This window comes from Mustela erminea, chromosome 3 (assembly GCF_009829155.1).
Source record: "Mustela erminea isolate mMusErm1 chromosome 3, mMusErm1.Pri, whole genome shotgun sequence".
Taxonomy (NCBI): domain Eukaryota; kingdom Metazoa; phylum Chordata; class Mammalia; order Carnivora; family Mustelidae; genus Mustela; species Mustela erminea.
In genome coordinates this window covers 114,047,375-114,062,862 of record NC_045616.1, presented here as the reverse complement: position 1 = coordinate 114,062,862, position 15,488 = coordinate 114,047,375, and the positions used below count along the sequence as shown (strand labels likewise).

General features: G+C 49.3%; 1 protein-coding gene across 3 annotated transcripts in view; it reads right to left on the bottom strand.

The window, feature by feature from the left end:
• The window catches only part of CCNJL (cyclin J like), a 53,648-nt gene that overhangs the window by 9,653 nt on the left and 28,507 nt on the right, over positions 1-15,488 (bottom strand). The window contains exon 1 of one of the 3 annotated variants that reach the window (XM_032337138.1): positions 395-846. The exons of the other annotated variants lie outside the window; for them this stretch is intronic. Within the exon in view, the coding sequence (XP_032193029.1) occupies positions 395-467 (73 nt within the window). The 5' untranslated portion in view covers positions 468-846. Of the gene's footprint in view, positions 1-394; positions 847-15,488 lie in introns of those variants that run through there. 3 annotated transcript variants of the gene reach the window in all.

The window sequence follows — 15,488 nt, the reverse complement described above, 5'->3', positions numbered from 1 at the left end:
CACACTCACAGACTATGACTCCTTCAACATGCGTTGTATTTGGAAAACGTTCAAATCCACAGGAAAGATGAAATGATGTTAACAATGAACACAAATGGCCCTTTAGCCAGATTTACCAAGTGCTGACTCTGAGTCACATTTGAGGGGTGTGTGTGTGTGTGTGTGTGTGTATACACACACACTGGTTTTGCGGGAGGGACCATTTCTAGCCAAGCTGCAGACGTGACATGCCACCCCTGGACAGCATCCATGCCTGACATCATTTTCCTACATAATCATAACGTTATTACCAACCCTACAAACATCAGCATTAATGCAGTAACATTTTCTTTCCTTTCTCTCTCTCTCTTTTTTTTTTTTGAAGTAGGCCCCACACCCAACAGGGAGCTGAAACGCACCATCCTCCACCGAGAGTTGCAGGCTCCTGGCTGAGCCAGCCAGGTGCCTCTGCAACAGCATTTTCTCATATTCGATCCACATCTGACTTTCCCCCAACAGTCCCCAAAATGCCTTTTGGAACTTTTTGTTTTTCTGGATCCAGATTCGACAAGGCTCACACATGGTGCCTGTTACATCTGTTTAGTTCCATCCTTTGCTCTGCATGACACTGACTCTGGGTGAATCTGCACCCATTTTCTTCTCAAATGTCCACGTTCTGGGGATGCCTGCCTGGCTCAGTGGTGGAGCACGCAAGTCTTGACCCCAGGGTTGAGTTCAAGCTCCGCGTCGGGCCTAGAGCTTACTTAAAAAAAAAAAAAAAAGAAGAAAGAAAAAAGAAAAATTACGCCCCATATTCTGGACTGTCTCCTCAGCACCCAACAGGCTGGGTAAGGAAACTACAGAGGCCATGTTCTGTCGCTTCTTACCGGATCCCATCAGGAGTTACATCATGTCAGTTTGTCCCAGCAATAGCGATGCCACATTAGATCACTTGGTTAAGGTGGTGGGGACACCAGTTCTCTCCACTTTAAAGGTACCATTTTCCTGTGAAATTAGTAAGGAATCTGTGAGGTGGCACCATCAGACTCCGTGAATATCCTGTCCTCCAACAACCTAACTCAATGCTTTGGCATCCACAAATGAGTCTTTCCTGAACAAATAATTACATTGGGGTTGAAAAAGTATTTTTTAACAGAAGATTTTATTTATTTGACAGAGAGTGAGCGAGAGAGGAAACACAGCAGGGAGAGTGGGAGAGGGAGAAGCACATCTCCCCCGGGAAGGAAGCCTGGGATCATGACCTGAGCAGAAGGCAGACGCTTTAGGACTGAGCCACCCCAATACCCCCGAAAAAGAATTTTTAACAATTCTATCACTCTATCTACATTTTACTTTCTTTCTTTTTTTAAAAAAAAGATTTTATCTGTTTATTTATTGGACAGAGAGAGGGAAAACTGGCACAGGGGGTGCAAGAGGTAGCCTGATGCAGGCCCGAGCTCAATCCCAGGACTCTGGTCTGGGATCATGACCCAAGCTGAAGGCAGATGCCTGATGACTGAGCCACCCAGATGCCCCATCTACATTTTTCTTTTTGGATGGTCACACCGCCCAAATGTGAGCCGGGGGAACCTTATCGACATACTTTTAAAGACTTCTTTTTTTTTTTTAATCCTAACATTCCCCAAGTACTCACCCTGGGTCTGGAGCTCAGGCAGAGAAGCACGTGAGCCCTCAGTGCAGCGGAACCTGCAAAGAATGCTGTTGAGAGCCCTCTGCACACCTGGCTGACGGTTCCTCCCGCTTCTCTGGGGGCTGGTGCACAACCTGGAAGGCCGCAGCCATTCCACGCAGGTCACACAATTACCGTGCTGACCACAGTGAGTCCAGCCAAGTGGCCTAATCAACCACAGAGGCAAGACAGCTGTCAATTCAGCAAGCCTCCGAAGGGACCCTCACAGGCCAGCTTTTCATGTCCCCCCCCTTTTTAAAAAAAGATTTTGTTTTATTTATTTGTCAAAGAGAGAGAGCGAGCACAAGAAGGCAGAGGCAGAGAGAGAAGCAGGCTCCCTGCTGAGCAAGGAGCCCGACATGGGACTTGATCCCAGGACTCTGGGATCATGACCGAAGCGGAAGGCAGTGGCTTAACTGAATGAACCACCCAGGCGTCCCATCCTTTTTTTTTTTTTAATAGCATTTTTGCTTGTCGTGTTAAAAATGCACATAACATAAAATTTACCATTTTAACCATCACAGTTCAGCAGTCTTCCAGACATTCACACTGTTGTGCAACCAATCACCAGAACGCCTTTCATCTTGCAAAACTGAAACTGTATCCCCATGAAACAGTAACTCACTGTCCCTGCTCCCCCCTCCCCTGGTAACCACCATTCTATTTTCTGTCTCTACGAACTGACTCCTCCAAAGCCTGGCTTTTCTTCTTCCACCCAAGGTCCTAGCAAACAAGCCTCAAGCAGGGCAAACAGAATTCCTGACTTTTCTGAATGAGGGCCAAGAGACACAGTATTTTTAATAGCTGAAAGAATGTTTTATTTTGGAAAATTTTAAATATACCAAAAAGAGAGAAATGTTATAATGAACCCCCAAGAAGATGTTACCTACCTCCAACAATCATCAACATTTCGACGGCCTTTAGAAAAATTCCAATATGAAACAGTGCACGTGCAGAGTAGAATTCTGTAAAACGTCAGTGGGGCACCATCTGTGATATCCAGGCATAGGGCCGCTCATCCATGACTAAGCAGGTGGCTTGACACACTGCTCCCTGTGAACCCCCCGTCCCGCCCCAGTCAGTCCTTCAGGTCCAGCAAGATGCCCGTCTACAGGGGCGCCTGGATGGCTCAGTGGGATAAGCCTCTGCCTTTGGCTCGGGTCATGATCCTGGTATTGAGCCCTGCCTGCACTGGGCTCCAGCTCTCCATCAGGCTCTCTGCTTCCCCCTTCCCCTCTGCCTGCCTCTCTGCCTACTTGTGATCTCTCTCTCTGTGTCAAATAAATAAGATCTTAAAAAAAAAAAAAAAAAAAGATGCCTGTCTACAGATTCATTTAGGAGCTAGACCTAGGTTCCAATCTGAGGCCAGTTTCTTGGCTAAGGAGAACCAGGTTTTAAACAGCTGGACCCCCTTCCTACCTAAAGAAATGCAGTTCTTCTCTTTTTTTTTTAAGATTTTATTTATTTATTTGACAGAGAGAGCGCAGACAAGCAGGGGAGGGTAGAGTTTGGAGCAGCGGGCTCCCTGCCTAGTAGGGAGCCCCACGTGGGGCAGGATCCCAGGATCACGACTTGAGCGAAAGGCAGACCCTCAACAACCAACTGAGCCACCCAGGTGCCCCTAAAAATATTTTTAAAAATAGGCTTCACACCTGGCATGGAGCCCAAAGCAGGGCTTGAACTCACGACCCTGAGATCAAGACCTGAGCTGAGATCAAGATTCAGACGCGTAAGGGACTGAAGCACCCTGACACCCTAAACTGCATGCTTTTAAAAACAGGCAAAGCTACTATTCCCCAAGAAGGGCCACTCTCCTATTTTAAAGCCCCCCCACCTTGTCATCTGAGAACGAGAACAAAATCAGCTTAGGAAATGAGACCCCCATGGCTACGCCACACCCCTCAGAAGCCCTCTGTCCTACTCTGTAGGGTGCTAACGTTGAGGGATAAAGAGCCACTCCAGAGGCTTCCCAGTCTCACCTGGCCCTCTGGGTGGGCCCAACAGCTTCGGAGGTGACTGGGAAGGGCTGGGCAGTAGAGGTAGCAGAAGCCCAAAGGGAAGCTTTCCCCGGTACCCAGGGGTAGAAGCACAGGCCCATGAGTTCCCGGGCAGGACCAAGCTGAATGCGGACCTTTTGGCTGTTAGTTCTTTCTTCCACAGATTCTTCCTTCCTATGAGGGCAAAGAAGTGGCCACCAGAAGGGGCAAATATTTAATGTGAGCTGAGAATATTTAATGAAAGCAGAGAATTCTGTGACCAGAGAGAGCCCAGGTTTTGAAGAAGGCCCTAACTGGAAACAGGTTGGGAATGCCCTCCCTAAAAGTCTCCTAAGTTCAGGCTCAGGTGCCAGTTTTCCATCCTTGCCCCCATAATACAGATACAACTGGTGTGATCATCAGGAAACCCAGACCGCCAACAGTGGTAGTAGGGAGGCTCGGGACAGCACGGGCACGGTGACTGGCTCTAGGCCTCGGGCATAGACAGCACCCATAAACGGCAGCAACTGCTGCTCTGTAAGTTACAGAACATGGTATTCATCCTTTGCACCCCAAATCTGCAATCTTCTTCTAAAGTCCTGAGAGGTACAGATGAACCAAATTTGGTAGGAGCGCTACAAGACATTTTCTTTTCTTTTCTTTTTAAGATTTTCTTTTCTTTTTTTTTTTTTTTTTTTTGACAGAGACAGTGAAGGAGGGAACACAAGCAGGGGGAGTGGCAGAGGGAAAAGGAGGCTCCCCACTGAGCAGGGAGCCCAATGCTAGGTTTGATCCCAGGACTCTGGGATCATGACCTGAGCCAAAGGCAGATGCTTAACGACTGAGCCACCCAGGTGCCCCAAGCCATATTCTTACAGGCTCTGAGAAAGGGGAAAAATAAACTCAATAAAAGGTCCCCTCCAACAACCCTCCCCCACCTCGGCTGCCGATACCACTGGCCCAGCTGTGCTGGACGTAGATTGGCTCCAGCCTCCTTCCCCTGGACTGTGACCTTGAACTCCACTCTGGGGCTGGAAGTTCCAAGGTTCAGAGAGGGAGGCAAAGGGGAGTCTGGGGCCCACAGCCTTTCCCAGATGGGTCCTCCCTACAGGGGAAGGAATTCCCAGTCACTGAGCTGGCCAGCAAAAGAGGCAGAATGCGCACGCACCAGGGTCTGAGCTCTGGGAGCACAGGGACCGCCGCGTTTGGTTCTCTGCTGTAAGCCTGGTTCCACCACATCAAGAAACACAGGCAGCCGCTGGGGAGGGCCAGTCTCCCAGTGCATTCCAGTAGTAAGCCTGGGGGCTGGGAGTGTCTTCCACTTGGAATCAGGAACTCAGAAGGACCGAGTCCATTGTTCCCACCACCCAGCTGGTCAGGGACAGAGGAAAATTGGAAATCTGGTTATCTGATCCAGGAGGGCAGGGCTCCTGTGTGTCTCCTAAGAACATCACAGCGCCCCTTCACCCAGCACAGCATCCCGCAGAAACTTAATACAGATTTATTTATTTATTTTTTAATTTTTTAAAAAAGGCTTTATTTATTTGACAGAGAGAGACAGTGAGAAAGGGAACACAACCAGGCGGAGTGGGAGAGGGAGAAGCAGGCTTCCCGCCAAGCAGAGAGCCTGATGTGGGGTTTGACCACAAGACCCTGGGATCATGACCTGAGCCGAAGGCAGATGCTTAATGACTGAGCCATCTGGGTGCCCCCAAATTTATTTCCTTAAATAATGAATAAATGGCTCCACAGTCCAGAGCATCTCACAGTCACGGGGTCCCTGCTATCCCACGGCTGTCTGGGTGCATGGTGGATGCAGGCAGGAGGCCAGCTGTGCCCTGCCCTCTCCCCAGCTAAAGGCCCTGTTCTGCACACACACTCTCGTCTTCATCCCCCCTCTGCTTTAGTTAGCACTCCGAACCCAGAGCCTTTCCATGGAAGATGTGTACGCTCCACAGGACCCACTCTCCTCTTCCAATGACAGGACTGATGCGGAAGAGCGCGTCTCTACAGGGGACACTTTCTGTAATAAGGGACCACACCCCGACCCACCCACCCAAAACAGCTTTTCCACTAAAAAAATTCCTTGGCTTTCTGTAGTTACTGGAGGCCAGAAGGGGGCTTCATACTTGTCTCCCTCAGGGACACCGTTCATAGGTTCGGCAGGCACCGTCTTTCTCAGGAGCCACGGGAGACAGACTTTGAGCAAAGTGACTGATGGAGAAGCCAGGAAACTGCTCTGAGGACAGATCCCTCTCAAAGGCTGTTTTGCTTGGTGGAGCAGCAGAGAGGGCACGATGATGACTCTGATGGTGACTCCCCCGGCTTCTACAGAGGCCCAGCCACTCACAAAGTCTCAACATCTTGGCCCCCGTGACGGGCATAACTGACGTGGAACTCTGGCAAAGGTGACGTGAGAGCTCAGTGTTCTGGAAAGGTGTCCGGTGCCCCACCAACACTGGTCCTTGCTCTATCGGTGCACTTCTGTCGATTTGGGGCCAACTGTGCAATTGTAGTCACAGGGACAGTGACAGGTTGGTTTCTGGACAGGGTCTGATAAAGGGGAGAGAAAAAGCCAGGGACGGAGCAGGAAAACCCTCCAGCTAAAGGGAGGCATCTGTGAAGCCCACAGCAGGGGCGGGCAGCAGGGAGCGTCCCCTCCCTCTCTGCTGCCCTTGACCTGCTGCAGAGATCTGGAGGTTAGGAATGTCCTGGAGAAAAACCCTCTGGTCTCTGGGGCCAGCTGGGAGACCTGGCATGAAGGTGCACCTGGGACCAGGCCTGGGTGAGTTTCATCCTTGCTCAGGAGGCAAAGAAAGATCCTTACAGTGGCTGACAGCCCCAGGGAGACTGTGAGTAGCAGCAATGTCTACAGTCCCTGTCCCTGAAGAGGACTCATTCCACACGGATATGTGTCCCAGGCACCAAGCCTCAGAGACAGTGGAGCACACAACAGATCTGGCCCCGTCCACAAGCTGCTTTACATTGTGTCCCTCCTCTCAGCACCTGTCTCCCTCCTCCCCCAGAGCAGACTGCTCCACCCATGGCTGCGTCTCCAGTCTGCACAGAGCAGGGCTCAAATACCGGCAGGATGAATGAATGAGCAAACCAAGGAAGGAATGACAGCACATTTCTGACCGGCTGAGGCAATTCCCGAGTCCTACTTTGGAACCAGAGACAAGAGGGGAGGTTGTGGGTGGTTGTTCTCTTCAGGAGGAAATCGTAAAAAGGGCCTCCCAGGTCAGAGGTGGCATGTGGCCAGCTGGGTCACACACCGGCTTCCTGTCAGGCTGCGAGGACTTCCCTGTCTCAGAAGGGAGCCACGGGTACAATGGTGTCACACAGTGGCTCTGGCAATTCCCGGGCTCCTTTGCACTCTGGTTCACGAATTATTTCCCTGACTACTTAAGAGCCGGGGTGGCAGAGGGAGAGGCCCCTTGTCAGGGACACAACTGGCAACTGGGGCCGCGGCTGAGCAAGGGCTTCCTGCAGAGGGACAGCGTTCTCTCCAGTAACAGAGGTCGCTGCTCTGCGGAATGCACCCCACCAGCTCGCAGGGGGCCGATCGGGACCAGGCCTGATGGCGCTGTGGCTGCAGGGAGAGCCAGGAGCGAGTCCTCCTGGCCTGCAGGGCTAGAGGTGTGGACATCAGGGGTCCCGGCACCTCCGCTGGAGCAGGGGGAAGGAGGAGGGGAGGCCACGTCGGCCACGTCGGCCACGTCTCTCCAGGTTAGAAGGGGAGCGGCTTCCAGCCAAGAGACCTGGTCCTGAAGACCGAGGAGTTCACCCCGGTCAGCCAACACGTGGGTCCGCAGGCTCCACAAAGAGAGCCAGGAGTCTCCTAGCAAACCTCGCCACCTGCTGGCCTGTCTTCCCGGGGGCGGCCATGGAAGGGAGCCATCCAGCTAGCTATAGGACAAAGGCGGCTGTTGTGTGTGGTGGCTGAAAGCAAGGACTCGGGGAGATGCCCGTACCCTCGGGCAAGTCACCTAACCACCAACGGTCTATTTTATAAGATTGTTCTGAGGATCAAATGAGTAAACCCGTGCAAAGAACTCAAAACCCTGCCTGGCATATAAACAACATATTACCCTTCCCTGATCACTGGGGCCAGGATCTACCCTCCACCCCCAAATTTTGATTACAGAAAAAAATAATGTAGTGAATTTGCAAGTAATTTATTTTATTATTATTATTTTTAATTAAGTAGGCTCCACACCCAACACGGGGCTCAGACTCACGACTCAGATCAACAGTTGCAAGCTCCACCAACTTAGCCAGCCCCTTATTTTAATCTTGATCGTTTATTTTCTAATTTTCTACAAAGAAGAAATATCACTCTCCCACTGAAAAAAAAAAAAAAAAAACCAGCTTAAAATTCTCAGAGGATGCCACTGATGGGACCATAGAAGCCAGAAGCAGCAGAATAACTGCCAAAGAAGGTTCCAGAACATGATTCTGCCTTAGTCCAAGACTATCTCAGTGTGAATCTGCTTTACAAATGCCCACAGTTTCCTAGAAGAGTTCCAGGAACCCCAACATGTCGGTGACAAAGAAGACACTTTTCCTGTCTAGACACTGACATGCCTGTAATTAAACACTCAGGAGGAAGAGGCAAGAGATACTTCTTTAAGACAATCTTGAAAATCCAGGCAAACACAACTAACATAAAAATCACCTTGGGACACCTGGGGGGCTCAGTCAGTTAAGCGTCAGCCTTCGACTCAGGTCATGATCCCAGGGTCCTGGGATCGAGCCCCGCATCGGGCTCTGCTCAGCAGGGAGCCTGCTTCTCTTCCTCTCTCTCTGCCTGACTCTCTGCCTACTTGTGATCTCTGTCTGTCAAATAAATAAATAAAATCTTAAAAAAAAATTCATCTCTGGGGCGCCTGGGTGGTTCAGTGGGTTAAGCCTCTACCTTCGGCTCAGGTCATGATCCCAGGGGCCTGGGATCGAGTCCCGCATCGGGCTCTCTGCTTAGCAGGGAGCCTGCTTCTCCTCATCTCTCTCTCTGTCTGTCTCTCTGCCTATTTGTGATCTCTCTGTCAAATAAATAAATAAAATCTTTAAAAAAAAAAAAAATTCATCTCTAATCTCCCCACCCAAGGGTATAATGGGCTGGGTCTGAAAGTTTTAAAACAAGTGGACGTTGCCCTGCTGGTAGGACTCTGAGTCACGCTGACTAGGTGGTGGTGGTGGTGGGGGTTCCCAGCAAAGCGCAGGCTGCTGGGACCAGCAGAGCAAACGCTCTGGAAACTCAGCGGTGGCTCTACCAGTGGGGAGCGGCCCAATGAGTAAGAACCCCATAGGTCTGCCTCTTCACTTCAGCATTAACAGGAGAATATGTAAATGCAATCCTGGATGTAACAGGCGACAAAGTATGGTAAGACACGTCCAGAGAGGGTTGAAGTTTAAAGTAAACGAGAAGAAAGACACTCAGCTCCCAGCAGCCAAGCTGCAGGTAAATGTGGAAGATCAGACAGGCACCTGACGTCAATCTTGGTCCTTTTCCCTCTAAGACGTAGGCCAGGCTATTCTCCTGAAAGTAAAGACACTTAGATCTTCTTAGAAGGGCCACTGGCTTGGGCTGGGCAGGTGCCCAGAGCCCTGCTGGTAATCCCTGGCTTGAAGGCTGCTTCTCTGGGAGATGCCTTCAGATCCTAAGCAACATGAGGACGGGGACTTGATCTGCTTTGTGCCCCACGGTACCCCAGGCTCAGCGCATAGTAGGTATCATGTGTGTGGATTGAGTTATCTTCAGTGACAAGGGCTGTAGATATTTCGTTTGCCACCGCCTCCCCAGATACACAACTTCTGGTATACAGCAGAGTCAAATAAATGTTTTTTGAGCGACTTGCCCATGTTGGGGGTCAAGGGCTCCTAACACTCCCATTTTCAACTAACCCATGCATCTTAAGATTCCTCCCTTATTCTCTCCAAACACACACACACAACCCCCCGCCCCAAAACCCCACTTGGATCCCAGAACCTCAGGCCCTGGACCAACAGGCCTGAGCACTAAACCTGCTATAAAGCAAACAACATTTCTGAGTTTCTGGCCCAGTCGGCTTTCTGACCGACACATCACCCAGAATCCTTTCCCTGAAAATAGCTCTAAATAAGCCTGCCAGCCTGCAGAGATGGGAACAGGAAATGGAAAAAGTCACCATGTCCTCACTCACTTCCCTGCAACATCAGAGCCGTGGGCCCAGATGTACTTGGTGTGACCCTCATGAGACAGGCCATTTTTTCCAGTGCGCCCCATGCTGTGTGGCTGCCAGCGAAATGCCACTGATTAGGAGATGCACATCGATGTTGCTGCAGCTTTCTGGAGGAAATAACTGATGGCTGTCACATGAAATGCACATGTGGAATGTCAAAGCCATCCCGATTCCTGAAATGTAAGGCCATGGCAGGGAGGAAATGCTAGTACTCCTCCTAGCAACCTTTCTTTTCAAAGGTTTTTTTCAATTTATTTTGTTTTGTTTTTTTTTTAAAGATTTTATTTATTTATTTGACAGAGAGAAATTACAAGTACACTGAGAGGCAGGCAGAGAGAGAGAGAAGGAAGCAGGCTCCCTGCTGAGCAGAGAGCCCGATGCAGGACTCAATCCCAGGACCCTGAGATCATGACCTGAGCCGAAGGCAGCGGCTCAACCCACTGAGCCACCCAGGCGCCCCTTATTTTGTATTTTTTAAAAAGATTTTATTTATTTATTTGTGAGAGAGCTAATAAGCAGAGGAAGCGGCAGAAGGAGAAGGAGGCTCTTTGCTGAGCAGGGAGCCTGACGTGGCACTCGATCTCAGGACCCCAAGATCATGACCTAAGCTGAAGGCAGATGCTTAACCAACTGAACCACCTAGGCGCCCCTGCTACTAACCACCCTTACACGAATTACCTCCTGCCAAGGGAGGCAGCCATATTTCTTTCCTTCCAAAGGTTTAATCCTGTAAATAAATCTTAAGCTTTGTCTAAAGTACACCTAAAAAAAAGGACACCTGGGAAAATGGCCCCCTTTGCATCTGCTGGCTACAATCAGTGCCTTAGAGGCATCTCAAGCATTCCCAGTTTGGGGGAAGAGCTGTGTGCTTAACCTCCTCAGGCCTTCCTTCACTCCTGTCTACCAGGAGGGATTAACACTGCTTTCAAGTTTCCAGATCTCCAACAGAGACCCCATCCCACCCCCCTTGCCCTGCTGTCAAAGAAGCTGCTTGGAAGAAGCAGCAGTTGCTAAGTAATCAAAGCAGGGGTGACTGAGGGGGAGTGAAGGTGTTTGACTGGGAGAGATAAGGGCCTCTCCTAGAATTTCCTGAGGTCCAGAGCATAAGCCCTAGACAGGCAATGGCTTCTATCTGGACCTTTGCTAAGAGATGAGGTTATTGATTTCTGGCTTAAGGAGTCTTAAAATCCACTGGGTCTGGGGAGCTCATGTCTCATCTGGGCATGCTGGACAGGACAGGCAGACAGGTGGGACATGAATGCACCCCTTGCTGGGAGCACAGAAGAAAAGCCACAAGTAGACACCTGTGAGGGGCCAGCAAAGGGGAGGGACACTGCAGCTCTTCTGGTGGTTTATTTAGGTGGAGAAGCGTGGTTCCAAAGGCTCCCAGAAATTAAGCTCAATTTAAGAAAAAAGGGATCTCATCATCTGTTAGTTAAAGCCTCTGCAAAGCAATTTAGGACTACCCATCCGAATCTGAAAGGCACAGAGTGCACACACCTCTGACCAAAGCAACGGCACCGTGGGGCAGTCTTCTCACAGACACACTTACTTACACTGGCAGAGTTATAGGCAAAAGGAGTGCTGCTGTCATACTGTTTATTTATAGTAGTGAAAAAAATGGACAGCAATTGAAATGTCCACCGACAGGAGTCATCCCACAGACGGCAGTGTTTATGACACAGAGAATTCTGCGATCGATCGAGAGTAAGGTAAACCCTGCAGACCGAGAGGAAAGACGCTCCCTGATGGACTACCAAGAACGCGTTTTTGGTACTAACCCCCTTGCGTACGGACACAGCTCATTCTGCTTATTCACAGAAGCTGTGTTCTATCAAGGCCCTGGGGACACTGTACCAGCGAACACAGAACCACCTTCCCAGGGCACATACAGCCTTAGGCTCCTCTGAGCCTCTGTCATGTTTTCATCCATCGATCAATGCCGAACCGGTGTATTTCTGGTCAATAGACTGCTGATTCATTATCACCGAACCCACAGCCGGCAGCATGAGAACTCACGCCCACACAAACCTGATCCAGCACATTGTTTTCTTTGTATGACACATCACAGCCTTGTGCTCAGGAATGATAGACAGCGTGATGCTTGGGGCCCATTTATTTATTTATTTGTTTTTTATAAAAAGATCCACTTACTTATTTTATGGGGGGGCGGAGAGGAAGAGCACGTGAGCACATGTGCTTGTGGGGAGGGTAGACAAAGAGAGGAGAGACGACTCCTCGCTGAGCATGGAGCCGAGGCAGGGCTCGATCCCACAACCCTGATATCAGGACCTGAGCTGAAATGAGCTGAAATCAGACCCTCAGACGACTGAGCCAGCCAGGAGCTCCTTAAGGGCTGTATTATTTTTTAAGTTTTGTTTTGTTTTGTTTTTTTTTAAAGATTTTATTTATTTATTTGACAGAGGGAGATCACAAGTAGAGAGAAAGGCAGGCAGAGAGAGAGAGAGAGGGAAGCAGGCCCTCCGCTGAGCAGAGAGCCCGATGCGGGACTCGATCCCAGGACCCCGAGATCATGACCTGAGCCAAAGGCAGCAGCTTAAACCACTGAGCCACCCAGGCGCCCTATTTTTTAAGTTTTTAAAGATTTATTCATTTATTTGACAGCCAGCACGGAAGCAGGTATAGCAGCAGGCAAAGGAAGAGGGAGAAGTAGGTTCTCCACTGAGCAGGGATCCCACAAGCAGGACTCCATCCCAGGACGCTGCGTTAATGACCGGAGCCAAGGGCAGACGCGTAAGTGACTGAGCCACCAAGGCGTCCCTTGAGGACAGTAAAACCACCAACAAGCACAAAAACGAGGAAGTGTGGCACTAAACAGAGAAAAGGACCCTCGTTTGTAGGTCCAAGAGCTGAAAACAAGAAGCCAGAGCCTTGCGTTGTTCGACCTCAGTTGCGAACATGCACAGGGTGTACGGGGTCACTGCACGTGTCCTCAAATGACCGCCCAAGTTCTGTAAATACAGATTTTTGAGCTTACAAATAAATTTTAGTGAATAGGAAAATTCTCAAGTACAGAATCTTTGAATCATGAGAACCATGTGCCTGTACATGCACACAACTTTTCTGAAAATTATACCAGCTCGGTTTTGGAAAAGACAGAAGAAACTACCACGAAGCTATCTTTGGCAAGTGGGATGGGCAACATGTTTTTTACTTTATTCTCTGGATCTCACTGCCCCAGTAAATATACCATTTCTAATTTTAAAAATCTACAGGAAAGGGGCACCTGGGTGGCTCAGAAAGTTAAGCATCTGACTCTTGGTTTCAGCTTGGGTCATGATCTCAGGGTCATGGGATGCAGCTCCGTCTTGAGTTCTGAGCTCAGCATGTGAAGTCTGCTGGAGCCTGTCTCTCCCTCTCCCTCTGCTCCTGTGCACATGCTCTCTCTCTCAAATAAATAAAATCTTTAAAAAAATAAAAATAAATAAAAATGTACAGTAGGAAAATGAGCCTTTCTCCGGGTACACGTAGCACAGCATGGCAGATTCACTCTGGGCTCAAGGACCCTGCTCCATAGGGGGACCAGTGTCTTGCAAAAAGGGCACGTGACCACCTTCTTGCTTGATGCCTCCCTCTCCTGGGGAGGAGGGTACTGAGATGAAGGGTAGCAGAGGATTCGGCTTCACCTACAAAATCCTAGAAGTCAGAACTTTACCCTAAGAAACAGACGTGTCACCCTTAGCTTTTCCTAGAAGTAGTCAGCAAGGGGCAGGATGAGGCTCACGGTCCAGAAGAGAAAGTATGATAGAACTAGGGTTACAGAGAGAGAGAAAAGAAAAAGAAGGGACAAAGGGGGAATCTTATAACGTTTGTTTACTGGGCAGTTCATATGGGCATAATCTAGGATTCATTTTTCCTCCTTGTGAATAAAAATAGATTTATTTTCCTAATTATAAAAAAACACAAGTAAGTCTGGGTCTGGAAGTATACACAGCAAACTGTGGCAACAGGACAACAGGTTTGGGGGAAACGAATTTTTTTATACAAGTGCTACTTATCTGGATTTTTTATAAAAATGTATCTCATACTTTTTTTTTTTTTTAAAGATTTTATTTATTTGACAGAGATGACAAGTAGGCAGAGAGGCAGGCAGAGAGAGAGGAGGAAGCAGGTTCCCTGCTTAGCAGAGAGAGCCGGATGCAGGGCTCAATCCCAGGACCCTGAGATCATGACCTGAGCCGAAGGCAGAGGCTTTAACCTACTGAGCCACCCGGACGCCACGTCTTTTTTTTAATCATCATAATAATGTCTTATATTTAAGGTCATACTGTCCTAGCAAAAAGGCCACGCTGGTCATGCCTCTGGCTCTTCTGATTTTCTTTCCCACCCTCTCCCCTTTCTTCAATTTTTTCAGGGAGAGAGAGAGCACACATGCAAGGGGGAAGGGAGCAGAGGGAAAGAGAATCTTAAAAGAGTTCCATGCTCGGGGCAGGGCTCCACCCCAGGACCCTGAGATCACGACCTGAGCTGAAATCAAGAGTCAGCCACTTAGCCCACCGAGCCACCCAGGCGCTTCTCCCATCCTCTCTCCTACCTCAGGCTGCGCCATGCCCGGGGCCAAGGACTCAACCCCCAGGCATCTCTGAGCCAGGCAAAAGCAAAACTCTTGAGTTTCCTTAAAAAGTTCAACATTGAAGAGCCAATTCTAATCAGCAATTCCACTCCTGCATTTACACCTAAAAGAAGTGGAAACAGGTGTTCAAACAAAGCTGGTAGTGAATGTCCACAGCAGCACTGGTCATAGCAGCCGAAAGGCAGAAACAATGCAAATGTCCATCAGCAGATGAAAGGGTAAGCGGGGGTACGTCCTACCACAGAACGTTATTCGGCCACAACAAGGAATGAAACACTGATGTGTGCTACAACTTGGATGAACCCTGAAAAGTGAGAAAAAGGGAAAGAAACCAGACTTAAAAGCTCACAGACTGTGTGACTCTTTCAGAGGAAGTATCCAGAGGAGGCAAATCCAGAGAGATGGAAAACAGATGAGGGGCTGAGAGTGGGAAGGAGTGGGAAGGAGCCACTTGGTGGATCCAAGGGTGCCTTTCAAGGTGATGAAAATGTTCTGGAATAAAGAGAGGGGACGGACAGTTGCACAACAATGTGAAGGTATTAAACAGCACGAAGCAGTATGCTTTATACCGGTTAAGATGGTAAATTTCATGCTGTTATGTATTTTACCCCAATTAAGAATAAACAAAACTCTGGGTGCATGGGTGGCTCAGTGGGTTAAAGCCTCTGCCTTCAGCTCAGGTCATGATCCCAGGGTCCTGGGATTGAGCCCTACATTGGGCTCTCTGCTCAGCAGGGAGACTGCTTTCCTCTCTCTCTCTCTCTGCCTGCCTCGCTGCCTACTTGTGATCTCCGTCAAACAAATAAATAAAATCTTAAAAAAAAAAAAAAAAGAATAAATAACTTGACCCTCAGCAAGTTACTCAGCCTCTCTGAACCTCAAGAATGGGCACAACCACGTAAGCTGGCTGGGAAGATAGTTCACTGCTTGGCCCAGGCCTGGGCGCACAGAAAGGGACGGGTAAACAACAAAGCTTGTTGCCTCTGGGACGACAGTGAAGGAGTCCTGTCAAAGCCAACTCACCTGGA